Here is a 16970-nt window from a genome sequence, read left to right on the forward strand (position 1 = left end):
CCATAACATCGGACAGGTGGGTGCTGCAAATCGTCCGAAGGGGCTACTCCCTCCCCTTCGAGACGACCCCTCCAGCCATGCCACCACAGCACCACCGTATCTCGGTGGATCATTTGGATCTTCTCCGCGAGGAAGTTTCGGCTCTCTTGGCCAAGGGGGCCGTCGAGCGCGTTCCGAGTCCAGAAGTAGGTCGTGGTTGTTATTCCCACTACTTTCTGGTTCCCAAGAAGGGCAAGGGGGGCCTGCGCCCTATCTTGGACCTCCGGAACGTCAATGCCTTCCTCCGAAAGGAAAGGTTCAAGATGCTAACGTTGGCTCAGGTTTTAGCTGCCCTAGACCCTGGAGACTGGATGGTAGCGTTGGACTTGCAGGACGCATATTTCCATATCCCCGTCCTGCCGGCCCACCGGCGTTACCTGCGGTTCACGGTGGGCCAAGAGCACTTTCAGTTTACCGTGCTCCCCTTCGGCCTCACCAGTGCCCCTCGGGTGTTCACGAAAGTGATGGCGGTGGTCGCAGCTCATCTGCGCAGATCAGGGGTCCCAGTCTTCCCCTATCTCGACGACTGGTTGTTGAAGGCGGGCTCGCCCCAGGCAGTCGTCTCCCACCTCCAGACTACGGCGGATCTCCTGCATTTGCTGGGGTTTTCCATCAACGTGCCGAAGTCACACTTGAGTCCCTCTCAGAAGCTCCTCTTCATCGGAGCGGTTCTCGATTCGGCGCAGTTCCGGGTCCATCCTCCGGAACAGCGGGTCCGGGATATACAGGCCCTGATTCCCATCTTTCGGCCTCTATCCCGGGTTTCGGTCAGGCTAGTGTTGCGGCTTCTGGGGCTGATGGCCTCCTGCATCCTACTAGTGCATCACGCCAGGCGGCGCATGCGGGCTCTGCAGTGGGACCTGAAGTTTCAGTGGGCCCAGCATCACGGCAACCTGTCCGACCATGTCTTGATCTCGGAGGGTACTGCACAGCAGTTGCAGTGGTGGCTCACGGACCGCGAGTGGGTCAAGGGCAAGAGCCTCTCCCTTCCCCAACCGGAGCATGTCGTAGTGACGGATGCGTCCCTCCTGGGATGGGGTGGCCATATGGGAGAGGCGGAGATCAGAGGCCTCTGGTCTCCGGCGGAGTCTCGTCTCCACATCAACCTGTTGGAGTTGAGAGCGATCCGGCTTGCACTGAAAGCCTTCCTTCCCTCTGTCAGGGGAAGTGTCGTGCAGGTGTTCACGGACAACACCACCGCCATGTGGTACTGCAACAAACAGGGCGGGGTGGGGTCGTGGACCCTTTGTCAGGAGGCTCTGCGCCTCTGGACATGGCTGGAACACCAGGGCGTCACCCTGGTGGTTCAACATCTGGCGGGCTCTCTGAACGCCAGAGCAGACGAACTCAGCCGCCGGTGCATGATGGATCACGAATGGCGTCTGAACTCCGAAGTGGTGCAAGGCCTCTTTCAGCAGTGGGGAGAGCCTTGGTTAGATCTATTCGCCACCGAAGAGAACGCGCAATGTCAGCAGTTCTGCGCGTTGGAATTTCCAAGGCGGCACTCGCTCGGCGACGCTTTTCGTCACAAGTGGAGTTGCGGTCTGTTGTACGCCTTTCCGCCTATACCACTTCTGCCCAGAGTGCTGAAGAAGATCAGGCGCGACCGGGCCCAAGTCATCTTGGTGGCTCCGGATTGGGCACGAAGATACTGGTATCCCGAGCTACTCAGTCTGTTGACCGATCCCCCGATACGTCTGCCCCTTCGGGAGGATCTTCTGTCGCAGCAGCAGGGGACGGTCCTCCACCCGAACCTGTCCAGCCTCCACCTCCATGCGTGGAGATTGAGCGGCGGCAGTTGATGCCATTTGACTTGCCTCCTGAAGTCTGTGATATCATTCTGGCAGCCAGGCGTCCCTCCACAAAGTCGGTATACGCCTGCCGGTGGAACAAATTTGTGGCATGGTGCACAGCAAAGGCTGTGGATCCCCTTTCCGCCCCTCTTTCTGAGGTTCTCCTCTTTCTTCTTTCTCTGGCCCGGCAGGGCTCTGCCCTGGGCACCCTGAAAGGTTATCTTGCTGCCATCTCCGCCTTCTTGCGGCTTCCTGATCAGCCTTCTCTTTTCAAGTCCCCTGTGGTTACACGCTTTCTCAAAGGCATTACACACACGTTCCCTCCTGTCCCTTTTGTAATGCCTCAGTGGGACTTGAATCTGGTTTTGACATTCCTGATGTGCGCTCCCTTCGAGCCTCTTCACAATTGCCCTCTTCGTCTTCTAACTCTAAAGACTGCTTTTCTGGTAGCCATCACCTCGGCTAGACGGGTGAGTGAGCTCCAGGCTTTATCTTCAAAGCCTCCTTTTCTATCTGTTCATCCGGACAAGGTTGTCCTTCGGCCTCGTCCCTCCTTTCTTCCTAAAGTGGTGACTCCATTTCACCTTGGGCAGTCTGTCACCTTGCCCACCTTCTTTCCGCCTCCGCATCCTTCCAAAGAGGAAGAGAGGCTCCACCGTCTGGACCCAAAACGTGCGCTCTCCTTTTATCTGGACCGCACAAAACAGTTCCGGGTGGACGACCAGCTTTTTGTTGGGTACGTGGGCGCTAAGAAGGGGAAAGCTGTGCACAAACGAACCATCTCTCGGTGGGTCGTTTTGTGTATAAAAATCTGCTATTCCTTGGCTAAAAAGGACCCTCCTGTTGGGCTGCGCGCCCATTCTACTCGGGCCACGGCGGCTACTACTGCCTTGGGACGGGGAGTCCCTTTGCAGGACATCTGTCAGGCGGCGACGTGGGCTTCGCTACACACGTTTGCCAGGCATTATTGCCTTGACAGCCAAGTCCGGAGGGATGGCTTCTTTGGCCGTTCTGTCCTCCAGGACTTTCTGGTGTGATCTTGGTTCGCAGACCCACCACCGGGGATGGTATTGCTTGGGTATCTATTCTAAGGTGAGGAATCTAACTAACGTGTTTCTTTCAGATGAACAAGTTACTAACCTTCGGTAACGATGTATCTGTAAGAAACATTAGTTAGTTAGATTCCTCACCGACCCACCCATCCTCCCCGTTCTGCGAACTGACATCTAGGGTTAAGGTTGTCCTTTCAGGCCCCTAGATTTTATTTTTGGCACCAGTGTCGGTCTTTGCATGGCTCTGCGTTCCTGGCGCGGAAGGCTATGTACAAGAACTGACGTCAGCGCGCGAGGGCGGCGTCTAAGTACTCCGACGACGTCATCCCGGCGCACGACGCCGACGACTGACGCGGAGCCACAGACGACGCCTAGCGACGCGCAAGGGGTATTGCTGACGAAAAATCTTCCGGATCCAGTCTGACGCCTGGGGATATTCTAAGGTGAGGAATCTAACTAACTAATGTTTCTTACAGATACATCGTTACCGAAGGTTAGTAACTTGTTCTTATCACATCTAGTCTAAGTGAGGATAACATTTCTCATTCCAGCCTTTTGGAAAAAAATGTCTGTTTCATCTCCTATAAGAGAACTAAGCAGACTTTGTTTCTTAGCTGTAGGTTAGACACCCCCTCTCTAACTACCCTTTCTGTGGTGTCCCTTCTCTGCAATAAATGCAGTGTTTTTGATTATTTATGTGACTGGTCATACTGTCTCCTGGACTTTGCTCTTTGCTTCTATCCTTCAGGGGACAGGCTGGAGCTAGATGCAGTACAAGCTATGCTTCTAGTTGTCCTGAAAACTGGGAGTCACCTACCCTTGTTTGCTGCCTAGGTGTACTCGCATGTTTTGGTTTTGGCGTTTGTGTGGTAACAGGAGTAGCTTTTGGGGAATTTGTAGGGGTTGCCATTTCAGAGTTCACAAATCCCACTGCAGGTTCTTGTAGCTGCACCAGTGGATAGATACTAGGTACCTTGTGTGAGGTGCTCATATGATAATATGAGGGTGGGAGTACAGACTGGGCACTAGAGGTATTATCTTTTGAGGAGTTCTTGTACTTTTCCCCAAAAACTTGCATAAATCTAAAGTAGCTTTTCGCTTCTGTAATTTGGCTCCTGCATCTTGACTTCTGAGATATGTAGTACACTGCTCAATTATTTTATCATCAAATGTTCCTTCTTTAGGCCAGGGATACATATGCTTTGGGGTGGCTTTAAACCACTGTAGGCCATATCTGTAATTTTTTATTATAATTTGGAAAAACCTTCTGCATGTGTTTTAAGGGGGTCTCCATGGTTAGTCATATTTCCAATACTTTCTACAATTAAACCTTTTTATCCATCTGATCAAATATTACTTTTTTTTAGAAACCTTGCACCACTCTTGAAAACAGGAAAACTTATCAACTTTTGTCTCAACACTTATGCATTGCACATTAAAATACCATTTTCCACATTATACAAAATTGCACAACATCATCATACTGTGGCCAGATTTCATTCACCACCAGCATAAAAATATGAACTCTTCAACTTCTCTTAAACATTAGTCAATATGCATCTTTGAGACCTTGGAGTGACTGCCGGACATTAGGTCTAGGGCGGTGTTCAAATCGTACCTGGAGGTAAAATTTAGCGACACCAGCTTTGCAGCTGGCCCTCTGTGTCAAGCATTGGAATACATATTTGCACCGTCCAATTTCAAATTACCCACATTGACCACTTCCAACGTTATATTGGGAATATCAAGTTAACCAATGATTTAGCATCTTAATCAACTTTTTCTGTTCTACTCGATAAATACAACTGTCGGTTAAATACAGCTGGGACCCCTGGTCACGTCCTTCCCCGCTTATAAGGGGGTTTCTTATTCTCAAACCTTGCATCTGCGAGACCATGGCATGACTGCCGGGCATTCGGTCCAGGACAGGAATTTGAACATATTGGTGCCCTCCAATTTTTCAGATTACCCACTCTGACCACTTCCAACTTTACATTGGGAATATCAAGTTAACCACTTATCTAGCACCTTAATCAACATTTTGTATTCTACTCGATAAATACAACTGTCGGTTAAATTCAACTGACACACCCGGTCATTACCACTGCCGGACATTCGGCCAGTACAGGAATTTGAACATATTGGCACCTTCCAATTTTTCAAATTACCCACTCTAACCACTTCCAACCATACATTGGGAATATCAAGCGAACTAGTTGTGTAGCGCCTTAACCTTGCATGCGGTACCCTTATGTCTCTGGCAACCTTATGCCTATTATATTTACATCTGCGTTTAGCATTGCCAAGAGAAACAAGTCAATACAAAAACATGGACCGTAGTCCACATTTCCCTCACCTTAAATAGACGACAGTCCCCGGATCCTCCCCAACCCCTGTGCATAGGCAGAACTTGAGCAAACATGGTATCTGCTTACCGCATCAAAAGGTGCGCAATGATCTATGCAGTGTGGGGTAAGCAGTCTTCCTGTGTCAGCAGTCCGGTGGGGGCAAAAAGTGATCTCTTCGGCTGACTAAAACCTTTAAAAAATGAATAAGACAGACTCCTTTTGGCAATGGAAAGACAGTTTGTTACTGTCGCGACAAGGAGACTGACTCTCTTCACACATAGGCAGTCAGCTGGTCTCAATTTGACACATCACAAACAGTTTCTTTTATACAAAACAGAACAATAAGGGTTACAAAAGTTTAGCAGTGAATCATTCCACCAGTTACAGATTAATACATGGTGATCGTAAGAACTATGAAGTCACCTGTGACTCTTGACTTCAGTCTAATTCAGTACATATCCTTTATTGCGATTTCCAACAATGCTTAACAAACTTAGCCATTCTTGCATGTGAGTAAATATGTATTAGCGGTAAATACAATTTTAGTGGAGTGTGTGCTTTTACCATTGTGAACCTTAGACTTCCGTGTGCTCTAAGCTAATTGAATTCCCTGCAACCATTGTCTAATCAGGTTGAAATCAATTTGGAAACATGAAGTTCATGCCGATGAACCAGTGTGCGAAAACCATAAATATTTACCAGCTTGATAAATATGAGTTGGCCTTTAACTGCAATCCTTTCAAGTTGCCTATTCAGTTGTCATCAAGTGAATTCCTAACCTTCCTCTTGTCAGCACAAGATTTGGGCGTACACTGGTCTTTATCTACATACAGTTGTGAACTTTCTGCATAGGTTTGTTGTTGCGCTATGTTTTCATTTTTTACATTTTCTCCTGTGTGTTCATATTTAACATTTCCCACAACAAAACAACTTGCAAATGTCTGTGCCCAACACTGGACAGGAGTATGGAGAATGTATGAATCTATGGCACTAAATAATACAAAGTGAGGGTTACAGAGTAATTAACACTTTCCATTCATGCCATTCACCTCGCTGGTAAAGGTTCTGTTTTGTAGTCAGTGATCACACTAGTTGTTTATAAACTTCCTGTACCTTTCAATCCAAAACATTTCTGTCCTTGTCCCCAAAAAATAAATAGTGAGCCACTAGCTTACCATGATAGTGCATAAACCATAGTACATTTAGCAGTTAGGCTTGTTTCTTAAAGACAGGAGAAGATAACATTATTTATTGTTTCTTATCAAAAGTAAAAATGTGAGACACTTTCTAGAATGAAGAGCTAACAACTGACAGAGAATAAGGTTTTCTGTAATGGAGGCAAGGTCTCTGACAAAACGTTTACCTAAAATATGCTTTTTGAAAAAATGTTTTTTCATATTCTAGTGAACTTGTTGAATTTCCTTGCATTTCAATATAACCCAAATTTATAACAATATAAAGCATTTCCCTTACAATATAGTTAATTTTCAATGATGAGCACACATTTCTGGTGATTGGAGTGTTCACTTGTTACTTGCTGCTATAGAAAACAGATCCAAGCATGCATCGTCTATGAAAGTCAACACCATTTCTAACTTTCAGCCGTTTTGCACAGCAGCTGCTGTACAACATCGCTAAACAGACATTGACAAAGCCAGTAGCTGTCACTAAAAGCATTTCATCCAGGTTGTACAGCAGCATTAATGCTATGTAGCATACCTGAAAGTTATATTTTTTTCCTTCAAAAAGCACCATGATGCAGCCATTGCTGGGGAGAAAAGGGAGAGAGAGAATGGAAGAGATGGAGGTAGAGGGAGTGAGGAGGTAGAGAGAGAACACAAAATATAGATAGGGAAGTAAGAGAGGGATTTGAAGAGCAAGGAAAAGGGAGAAAAACAGAGAGAGAGATTGACATATTGAGGAACAGAAAACGAGAAGGAAAGTGCGTGTGGGTGTGTGTGAGACTGAGAAGAACAGGGGAAAAAGGAAAGGGGAAGAATAATAAAGATAAGGGCCATTGTGAAGTGATCATTTTATAACGCACTTGCTCAGCAGCGGACGCCTAGAGGCTGCACTCAGTCCTGCGGTGCAGAACACAGCTCTACATTAGCAGTGCACGGTTGAACTGATGGATGCATAATTAGATGCATTTTCTACCAAAATAGTTTGACAATGGTGAGGTGTAATAGATAACAAAAACGCTATGATGATGAAAATGTGATAAGTGCAAACTTGCACAAGAAGAATAGAGCGAACTCTATAGCTTCATATAAAATAGAGTTCCCTTGGATAGTTGTAGGGAGCTGCCTTTGTACATACTATACCAAAATGAGGTATAGTGTGCACAGAGTCCAGTGTAACCCCAAAGTAGGCAGAGGTAAAAGTAGATAGCATCTTACTCTCTATTTGTGGTAGTGTGGACGAGCAGTAAGGCATTATCTGACGGTAGTGTTAAGCATTTGTTGTACACACTCAATCAGCAAATGATGTCACATACTCAGACTGAACTCAGACCAATTTTATTTGTATAAAAATATTAAGTTGTTTTTTCTAGAGCCAAGCTTGGCACAGGTAAGTGAAATAAATACCTTGCAAAATCTTATGCAGTGTTTACAATTGAGTGCAGGTTCAAGTGCAGTTTGATTGAAATACAGGTAAGTCAAAATATCGAAATTACTGTACAGATTACATTACAGTTACTTTTTAGATTGCTTTTTCTGTTACTTTTTCTACTCAGTGTGATATACCTAGATTTCACCCTGGGAACTTTCCTAGAGAAAAGGTAAGTAAAATCAATTTTGCACAATTGTAGTTTTCAGGTAGCTGTACAAATGAACTCCACACTTGGAACATCTTTTCAGAGAAAAACAGTCAATGTATTCCTATGGAGAGAAATGAAGTTATCGGTTACCAGGTAAGTACTCAGTCTTTGGGGTTGAGTTTCTGGGGTTAGAACAAGGGTTCCCCCAGGATCAAGGATGTAATCTTGTTACACTCTCAGCGGCACTAAGGCGGCTGGGTGCCGAGTGCTGAGGCCCAATGTTATCCAAAGGGGGATGGGGGCCTCCGGTTGGTGGCTGCTTACGACTCGGCCACTGGGTTGTGGGAGCAAAGCTACTGGGGTTTAACTCAGGGCAAAGGCGGGTCCGAGTTAGCACCCAAAGTACACCCGCAGCGCCACAGGGGGGCTGGGTGCAGGGTGCTCTTTTAGTGTTGGGTGCCTTGTTGATTTCAATGGGGATTCTAGGGTTTTAACAAAGACTGCAGGCTCGGGAACAAAGATCTTCTGGAGGTAGCCACTGGTTGGAGAGGTAAGTTGGGGGAGCCTGGGGATGCTGGGACACTGTCAGTTGGGTCGCCCAGGGCTGTGGGGCTTCGGGTGCAGGGGTGTGTTTAGACGTTGGGTTTCTCTTACCAGCTCTGGTCACGGTCGGGGGGAGTCTCCAGAAAGAGGCTGCAGGCTTCGCTGGGAGATTCGAGGCAGGTCAGAGATCACCAGATCTTTGGTCAGGATCGTCGGGGAGACGTCCTCGTGGTGTTGGGCCACTCGGGCCGTGGGCGACGGGTGCGGAGTGGTGCAAACTCGCGGATTTGGCTGGAGCCAGAGTCTGTGGGTGAACATATCTGGTGTTCACGAGAGGCAAAGTCTTGTCTGTGGATGGCAGGGCAGGTCTGCGGGGTTCTTGAGGTTGCTGGCTGCAGGACACACCGGAGTTTCGCTTCTTCAGGTTCGAGGTGGGGACAGGCTGGTAGGGCTGGGACCAAGTTAGTAGGCGTCCTCCTCTTCTTAGCTTCAGCATGGCTGTTCGGTCCTTCTTCTTTTCTTCTTGGTCGTTTCTTGTTTGAGGAGGCAAGGTTCGGTGTTGCCCCTAAATACAAAATTTAGGGTTGGGACAGGTAAGTAAAGGTTGGGACCAATGGGTCCCTCCCTTGGGGTAGGTACACCCCCTATAATGACACCCTCCAGTTGGAGGGGGCATATGCCTCAATCTGGTTGGCTGGGTCCCCCCTTCTGCAATGGGGGTCAGAACCAGTGGATGCCAGTTGCTGGAATCAGCAATGGGCCTCAGGAAGCTCACAGAGGCGGCAAGCCTCTGAAGCTTCCCCTTCGTGGCCCCTGCCCATCCTGAGTGAGGAGGCTTGGCACCTCGTTCCAGGGTGTGCATTGTTTCAGACCCCCGAGAGCAGCAGGCTCTCGACCCAGGCGTCCAGAAACATATCTGGTGGTGGCAGCTGGTGAGCAGCCACTCAGTCTGGACACCAGTGTTACGTCGTTTTTCAGGGGGCATATCTAAGATGCCCTCTGAGTACATTTTTCATTAAATCCTACACTGGCATCAATGTGCGTTTAATGTGCTGAGAAGTTTGATACCAAACTTCCCAGTTTTCAGTAAAGCCATTATGGTAATATGGAGTTCGTAATGACAAACTCCCAGCATCATATACTCCAAATGGCCTTACTGCACTTACAATGTCTAAGAATTGACTTAGACACTGTAGGGGTACAGGGCTCATGCACCTATACCCTCACCACTGGTATAGTGCACTCAGCTAGAGGCAGTGGGTTGTAGGCATGGCACACAGGGATGTGTGCCATGTCAAGACCACACTTTGTTCTACACCAAAACACGCAGCCTGCAAAGGCAGTGTCTGAGTGTAAAGGTACAGGGCATCTAAGGGTGGCACAATGAGTGCTACAGCCTTTAGAGGCCTTCTCTGGCCACAGGGCCCTTGGTACCTGTGGTACCATTTACAAGGGACTGACCTGTGGCCAAAGAGTGCCAATTGGGTTTTGCTTGCAATGCAGTTTAAGGAAAGAACGTAGGCCCTGGGTACTTGTTTGGAAGGAACCGAAGGCACACTCAGTCAAAGTACATCAGCAGTTTAGCAAAAAGTGGGGGCAACCATGCAAAAAGAGGGCACTTTCTTACAATAGTGCATTGGCTGATAGCACATGGAGCCATGGATTCCAAGTTGACAATCTTGGGGGATTACACAGTGCATTATAATCTCTGCTCCAAAGTGCCTACTTCTCTGAGTATTGTAGTTGTAGCCAACAAATGTATTTATAGCAGAGAGAAATCAGTATCCCTCAATCGAAGCTCTCTAGTTATAAAAATAAAAATATAAAAACATGAGGGCGCATAAAATATTGCCAAATATTATTGTAACACCAGCATCCTGCTGCAGTAGAGATCACAGTTCTATTTTGCATTGCTTTGTGGATCAAAGGACAGCAAAATTATAGGAAACGCATTGGAGTGTGGCAACAAAGCAATTCACATAAAACAGCCCATTTTGACAGCTGTGTCATGCAAAGACACAGAGAAACAATGGGTTATGATAGCCAAGTAGAGTGTCATAGCCTAGAAACTAATCATGGTACAGTTCTAGAGTAGTAAATATATAGAGATGTATCTCACTGGGCTATCACAGTAGAGCAAAGTGAACTCAAGCACAGTAAACATACAGAGAAACATCTCACTATACAAAAAGGTACTTCAATCCCAGCGCGAGCAGCAAAAGAACGGTAATCAAAAAAATAGAGTACTTGGTCCATGCTCCACGGAATGGGGTAGCAAATGAAGTGAAAGTAAAAATGGCATGCGCTGACCAGCCAGGAGCCAGCAAGTAAGATTGCCAATGAAGCCAACTCGTGGTAAGCCATGTGCATGCTCTAAGCCGCTGGTATGTAAACAAAATCTCTTTCATGGAACAGTGCATGTGCTGTCTCAGGCGAAACCTAAAAATAAAGTTTACGATTGCTGCTGTGCAATTGATTAATCAAAATATGTCTAACAGCAGAGCAACTACTATGCCTGGAAACCAGTTAGTGCTTAAATATAGTAAACCTATTTTAGAGGACCATGAAACCCCTTTTTCTGTGGAACATTTATTAGCCTTTTTAATGGATGAAGTTATCGAAATCTATATCTTTTCTAAGTGAAATACATTTTAAAAAAGGTCTTTCTAGTCAATGTCTTTATTAAAGTCTTGTACAAGATCAAGTGTACATCCGGCGGATATGCTTCCAGATCTGCACATCTATACATCAGTAATTCATATTTTTGAAACTCATTTCACAGCTTGTCAATTTATAAGGGTGCTCCCATGGTGCTACAATACCCACCCACTTGGGTATTAGTCCACTAGACCTGCAGCCGCAGTCTAGACCAAAATGACCAACATATGCACCAAAGTACTGTCGCTTTTATCCTCAATTAGTGACAGTACTTTGGTGGGTCTTGTACAAGATGTTTCTGTACCTTGTCTAGCAAATATGCACTTAAGTAGGGCAGTGGTAACGAAAAAGCTACCATGACTTGTATCCCCCACAAGGTATGGAATGTACGGTTGTTCATATTGTCCTTGTCACAAAACATATAACCCTTGTGTCAGAGTCTCTGCTCAGGATGAAGGAAAATTTAGGGTTTCCAACCTTTTTTTATTTTTTGAAAACATTTTATTAAATATATGACTAACATTATTAACATTAGCAACATGACTCATTAACATGACAATTTGCTTTCCAGTATACATTGTTTCTAACTGTAGATTAATGTTGCATCGTGTATATAGCATAGGTCCGATAGCGAATGCATAGTATTCCAGTTCAATGAATAGTTTCCAATCCTTAAACACTTTTTAGCAGCTGATTACTTGCAGTATGGATATTTAAATCATCTGTAAGGTTATCCAGTCTGGTGCCTTGAGGATAACTTGTATCACATGGTCACTGATATGGTAAATCACTTTCAGAATGAGGGGAAAGGAAATGAATGCTTGATGCGGATGACGTCCCATCTGCCACGAAGACTATAACATGGGCTTCCATGCAGAACTTCAGTAAACTCTACTGTGTACAGAGTGACGCTGTTGCTGACAGAGGTTTTGGGACTGCAGTCCCTCGTTGTCTTATTTATCTTCTCACTTTATTGAAATTGTCTCAGTCCCAAAATGTCTTATTGTCAGTTTGGTTTGGACGACGGAATGAAATCCCAGAGTCAAACACATAGCTACTCCTCAAACACTTCTACTTGTTGTCAGTTTCAACTAAATGTTCCCCAACTTAAAAGGATAACTTGTCAGTTAAGTATGCTGCAGGTTTGAGAGAGTGTTAGTGTTGCGAATCAAATTTATTTTCATCTAACAAATAAAGCACTGTGGATTTTATGCTGATGTGCCTAAGATTAGTTTTGGTGTTCAGATTTCTGTGGCACTGGTTGTGTTTCTGATCAACATGCCAGTAAAAAGAGTCCTAAATTAAAATGTGTTTAGTAAAATGTTTTAAGTTCCTATTAAATTCATACTAGCTGTAAATTTAATTAGAGCCTTCTGTTTACAGAGTGTGAGAGAAGAACCAATCCATATTTTGAATGTAGCTATTAAATCAAGTGATCATATAGAAGATGAAGAGCTGGTGCCAATGTTTAGAGCATTTTCCCAATCAAAGGTAAGAATATTGAATGTCACGTCTTTTCTCTTAAGTGTGTAAATTGCTACTGGTAATAAGGGCCACAGCCTTAGAAACGTTTACATAGGAGTATGCTGTATAAAGGTATAATTTTTATCTTACAACTGATGTTACTTGAGTAATGCCGTCCATGCTGAGAAATCAAGAACAGTGTTTTCAAAAAGCACAGATTATATTCTCCACAAAAGAACCCACAACTCTTTAGCACTATTTTTGGCACTAGCGTGGAGCAGAGCACTTATATTTTTTTGTTTGTTTTGGTGCAAAGGAATCTCAAAAATGTTCAATTTGCTAATACTTTAGTGGTTTCCTTCCTTAAAGTGGCAGCTCATTTACACTTGGCTGTTGGGGTAATTAGTTTAAAAATGTGAAGTTGATTTTTGACAATATATCACTTCCTTTATGATATGTTTGGAAATAGAATCTCAAATGGCCAGAAAAAGCAAAGAAGAAAAGAAGCTTTGCAAGTTCTGCCAAGAGCTCGTAACCCAGGCGCTGTAGTATTCAACTGTATAAAAAGAGAGTTTAGTCCTTTGGGTACGATTTCTGAACTATTAATTCTATGAGCCAAATAGTATCAAGAAAAATCCGGAACACACTCATTCAAGCATCCAACATTTATGCGAAGGAAATATAATCGTATACCCAAGATAAATGCTACTAAAGATGCTTTTAGGAAAAGATGTACATCAATTTATTAATACAAGTGCACAAAATGTGCTAGAATTACACAAATCTCAGAAAAAGGATTTTCTATAATTGGCCACACATAAAATACATATTACGAACATATGCGAAGCAGTGCATTATCATTAAAAACAAGTAATTAAAAAAAAAAGAGAGAGTACAATCAACAGACAAAAACTATATCTTTCAAGTTTTACACATCCGTGATTTTATATTTCTGGCTTACACTTAGTACTGTACTATTGATAAGTGCTCAATAGTCCCAGTCACTTCACGGATTGTGTATTACTAAAAGGCTGTCGACGCGTTTCGATGGAGAATAGATAATACCATCTTTATCAAGACTGAAATATTAGACTCTCATGGGAAGACTGGTTCTATCTGGACCTGTTTAAAAACACTTAAATTTACAGATTAAAAGAAATAATTTACAATAGAATTCACTATATCTTAAATGATCTCTACATCATATTTCCAAAAAGTATCCATGAGCGTTAGAGGTGATGTAACCTTACGAAAAGGTAGCATGTCAAGAAATGACCGGATAGCCTAATACTTCTGACACAAATGAGTTGCTATACATCTTTAAAATGTGTACAAAAAAGGTAATAAACTCACACATTATAGACCTTAAATAAAACTCCTTGGCATATCTCTTAAATTTCCCTTCTTAGACGCTTTCACATATTCAAGACCCATTGGGCACACCGTACCACTCATATACAGGCGTAACACTATGTCCAGAACAACTATTTATATATTATTTTTTTGAAAAGTCATTTCTCACCTTTTGTTTATGTAAGGTGGATATAATGGCATCTAAGGATATGTATATAGGAAGAATGAATGATGCAGAGGTTGCAGTTGGAGGTCGGTAGGTGCAATTGGGTGCAACTGTACTCCCAGTCCCCCTCCTCTATACTGACACCCAACATCTCCTCCCACTTTTTTATCGATTTATTTTGAGCTGGGATCTGTTTTTCCTGAGGTGCATTATATAGACGTGTGACCAGTCCCTGTCGCGTGGGTGGTTTTAGCAGTAGTTGCAGGGCTTGGAGCTGTGGTGGCTCCCTCGGAAATGTTGAGAATAGTTCCTTGATAGCCATTCGTAACCGTAAAAAGGCAAACACCTGCAATGGTCCGTGATATGGGCTAAGGGATGGCTCGTCTTGTGAGATGAATCGGTTGTGTCGGAAGATCTTGCTCATGTCAGTGAGGCCCATATCTTCTAGCAGCATGAGCATCTTTTTCTCCTGGGTGACTGAAGTTTGCGGATGATGGGCTATGGACAGTGCAGGGGCATATATTGGGTGTTTCTGGGCTCTGTATGCATGCATGTGCCATGCTCTCGACGTGCAGATCACCGGATGTATTGTGTCTCTTGGGGTATGCTTTTTCGGGTCAGATATGTAGGCTGACAGTGTAGAAGGGAGAGCACTCTCGTGTTCCACTGCTATGTGGGGTATATGCGCGTGTGGCTGTATCCAGTAGTGAGCGTGTTGTGCTTGCGTGCAATAAAAATATAGTTGGATATCTGTTGCCCCATACCCCCCTTGGAGATATGGTTTGGTTAAAGTTTTCCAGCCCACTCTCGCCTGTTTCCCAGCCCATGTGGGTCATTGCATGCAGATCTCAATTTGGAAAAAAAGGCTTGTGTAAGCCATATCGGGATGTTCGTAAATAAATATAAGAATTTTGGTAGAACTATAATTTTTTGTATAGCGATCCTATCTGCTAGAGATAGTGGCAACCTTATCCAGCGGTCCACTTGTTCCTCTAGTTTAGTTATGGCCCTACCGTAGTTTTCCCTAATCACTGTATCGGGAATTCCAGATCAAGTTGGGTTGTGACAGGCGTGAGTGGTATAACCATTGACTTGTCCCAATTGATTCCCAGTCCTGCGTATTGTTCAAAGTGAATGTATTCCCTGATGAGAGAGTTCAAGTGTAGATTCAGGTGGCGCGTGTAAAGAACCATGTCATCTGCATAGAGAGATATGCTGATTGGGCGAAGGTGGAATTGCAAGGCAGACTCCCGATGTAATTGATGAATTTCACAAGCCAGGGGCTCTAGCGCTAATGTAAAGAGAAGAGGCGAGAGCGGGCACCCTTGCCTTGTTCCGTGGCTGATGTTAATCGGGGTGGAAGTGTTCCCTTTGATTCTAATGCGTGCACTGGGCTCTGCATAAAGAAGTGCAATCCATCGCAGGAAGGGTTCTGGGAACCCCATTCGGCGTAAGACAGTGAACATGTACACCCACTCCACAGAGTCGAAAGCCTTTGCCGCGTCTAGTAGGGTCGCGGCAGCTGGCAGGTCTGGGTGCAGCTGATGGAACATTGTGGAGATAGTACGTAAGTTCTGCGTTGTAGATCTGGTCGGTATGAAACCTGCCAGGTCCAGCAATACCAGATTGCGGATCAAAAGCTGGATACGTGTCGCAATAATTTTAGCTAGGATTTTGACATCAGTATTCATCAGGGAAAGTGGGCGATACGATCCGCAGTCATTTAAGTCTTTATCATGTTCGGGGAGGGCTATTAATAAAGTTTCTCTCAGCGTGGGCGGAAGGACACCGTCTTCATAAGATTCTTCGTACATTTCGGCCAAGTGTGGAATCAATATATCTCTAATTTCTTTATAAAATTCCCCTGGGAGCCCATCTGTGCCAGGCGCTTTATTATTCGGAAGTGAATTTATAGCATCAACAATCTTGTCACGCGTAATGTGGTGACCCAGGAATTCACGGTGAGTGTCCGTAGGCCACGCTAGTGCTATGTCATCGAGATATTGATCGATTTCCGGTGGGGACGTAGTCGATTGCGTGGAGTAAAGACGAGTGTAGTAGTTGGTGAAGGATCGTTGGCGTGTCATACACTAATTGACCCTATTCGTTGATAATCTGCGTGACGTAGGATGTAGTGTGTGCAGGGTGAATCCTGTGTGATAGTGCCCTACCCAGACGCCCCCCTTCCCCGTACTTTCACGCCGTGTATCTGCGCGGAAGGTATTCGAGCTCATCCTCAGCACATTCATTATACATGTCAATCTTTTGTCGGATGTCTGCTAATATTTCGGTATTTTACGTGGCTACAAATGCGGCTTCAAGTTGCTGGATATCTCTTTCCACCAGTGAAAGTTGTTGTTGGATATCCTTCAGGATGCCCGCGTATTTACCTATGCAGTGGCCTCTGATTGTGACCTTAAAGGCCTCCCAGAGAGTTTTCGCACTGCTCACGGTTCCTGTATTTAAAGCAAAAAACTCCTCAATGGCCTGATGTAGTTTGACACGATAGACCTGATCCAGTAGGGTGTTTGGTTGAAGGCGCCAGGTAAACTGTTGTGGGGTGTGTGTGGGGCTAGAGAGCATCAGTCGGATAGGTGCGTGGTCTGATAATGTCCTGGGCATGTGCTCTATCTGTGTGGTCCATGTGCTGACGTCATGTGTGGCCAGCCAAAAGTCTATCCTAGACCATGTGCCATGTGCAGAGGACGTGCAAGTGCCATCCCTACGGCCCGGATATCTATGTCGCCACAAGTCAAGCATTGCGTGGTCTGCCAATACCGTCTCTTAGTACTT

General features: G+C 45.0%; 1 protein-coding gene across 9 annotated transcripts in view; it reads left to right on the forward strand.

The window, feature by feature from the left end:
* Positions 1 to 16970, forward strand: part of ACACB (acetyl-CoA carboxylase beta) — a 2187049-nt gene that overhangs the window by 1161567 nt on the left and 1008512 nt on the right. For all 9 annotated transcript variants that reach the window (XM_085633342.1, XM_085633341.1, XM_085633344.1 and 6 more), the window contains one exon: positions 12578 to 12685. In XM_085633342.1, coding sequence (XP_085489468.1) covers positions 12578 to 12685 — 108 coding nt within the window. The remainder of the gene's footprint in view (positions 1 to 12577; positions 12686 to 16970) is intronic.

This window comes from Triturus cristatus, chromosome 11 (genome assembly GCF_964204655.1).
Source record: "Triturus cristatus chromosome 11, aTriCri1.1, whole genome shotgun sequence".
Taxonomy (NCBI): domain Eukaryota; kingdom Metazoa; phylum Chordata; class Amphibia; order Caudata; family Salamandridae; genus Triturus; species Triturus cristatus.